Source organism: Ctenocephalides felis, unplaced genomic scaffold (genome assembly GCF_003426905.1).
Source record: "Ctenocephalides felis isolate EL2017-DRISC unplaced genomic scaffold, ASM342690v1 CF-g0.4_SCAFFOLD_01170, whole genome shotgun sequence".
Lineage (NCBI taxonomy): Eukaryota > Metazoa > Arthropoda > Insecta > Siphonaptera > Pulicidae > Ctenocephalides > Ctenocephalides felis.
The window spans coordinates 53,509,741-53,511,361 of record NW_020537324.1 but is presented as its reverse complement, the minus strand read 5'-3'; the positions used below and the strand labels follow the sequence as shown (position 1 = coordinate 53,511,361).

At 42.5% G+C, this 1,621-nt stretch overlaps 1 protein-coding gene across 1 annotated transcript; it reads right to left on the bottom strand.

The window, feature by feature from the left end:
* Positions 1-315: 315 nt before the first annotated feature.
* Positions 316-1,398, bottom strand: LOC113367376 (forkhead box protein E3). Its single transcript, XM_026608987.1, has one exon. It carries the CDS (start codon positions 1,396-1,398, stop codon positions 316-318), a length of 1,083 nt encoding a protein of 360 aa, XP_026464772.1.
* Positions 1,399-1,621: the final 223 nt, after the last annotated feature.

Genomic DNA, 1,621 nt, shown 5'->3' with positions numbered 1-1,621 from the left:
ATACTTATTATAATACTGGTAATGACTGAACGCAAAACATATCTCCAACATTTAATATCATCTTTTATATTGAGAATTAACATTACATAAAAAGACTAAAACGTCTTTAACATTTTCAAATAATTAAAACATTGTCTTAAACTCTCAAAATAAAATAATGAAAATTCTACATATGATCATAAAACTCAATCTCACATACGATGATGTACACATCACAATTTTCTGTAATTTTTACATACACTCATTACATCAAATTTTAACACTTATGATTACAATTGTTTGGCTAATAATTGTGTGAATTATAAGTCACGTAATTCAGGGATCGGATGGAGGAGTTTGGTAGCCTTCCGTAGGACTCGCTTGTCCTACACGCGCTTGAGCCGCCGCCAATTGGCCGTAATATCTTCCCAAAAGTCGAGGATCGATTCCTAAAGCGGGTGGCCATGGTCCAAGAGCCGTCCATGGCTGATGGTCAGCGGGTGTTGAAGGTGATGGTGGTCCGCCTTCGTGGTCACTACTAACCACGTCCACATCAACTTCCGCTTCGCGTTGTTCTTCATCGCTATCATTTTGCCGCAGTTGCTTTCGTCTATCTTCATCAGGTGCAAGTAAAGAAGCGACATCAAATTGCCGCTTGCGTGTACTTCCCGTCGCAGAATAACCAGTCGGTGCGGGTCCTACCGTCGGCCTGTGCCAAGTTCCACTGCCATACAAACTATTCGGGGTAACAGGAAGAGCACCAGGAGTAGGTGATATCGGTGGTGGACTAGGACTGTCATTGCCTTCTTCGTCGACCGCTAAGCCCATGTGCTTTCTAACTTTACGTTGTGCTTTCCGTCGCCGAAAATCACCTTTGCGAAAATCTTCTACATTTGCCGGGTGTATCGCCCAGTAGTGACCTTTTCCATTGGCACTTCGACCGGCTTTTACAAAACAATCGTTTAATGAGAGATTGTGTCTAATTGAATTACGCCAGCCCGGACCTCGTGTTCGGAAATATGGGTAGTTGTCTAGTATGTGCTGATAAATATCTGACAGAACTAGTTTGGTTTCCGGTGAACTTAAGATTGCCATAGCTATAAGACCGATGTAACTATGTTGTGGTTTTGGTTCTTCAGGTTGCAGCATTCGCTGATGAAAAAGCGACATTGACAAAGCCAGTCTTGGTCCGTAAGGGCTTGGATAAATTGGTAACGGTGCGGGATATTGCGCAAATCGCAATCTCTCCGCAACGGCGTAGTTATACAATTGAAGTCTATAATGGTCAAAAGGTAACAAACCATTAGCTGCAGCCATGGGTTGCATTGGATTTGGAGCCGGCGGTGATTCATTCAACTTTCCCATTGTCGATATCGGATATGTCAAGCCTGGACTAGCGGCGCCTTCGTTGCTGCACATTTTAAAACTAAACTTTTTTTATATGCACATGCACAGATCACTCAAATGTCACTTAAATCACACAAGTTACGTTTGTAATAACAGTAAAATATGTTCGATGCTTCTGCATCAAATCGCAGACGATGTATGACTAAAACGGTAACGTTCCTTGGGGCTACCGGTGCACGTTGATAACAATAGGAGCAGCATGCATCCCTTCCACAACCGAAATCAGTATATATGT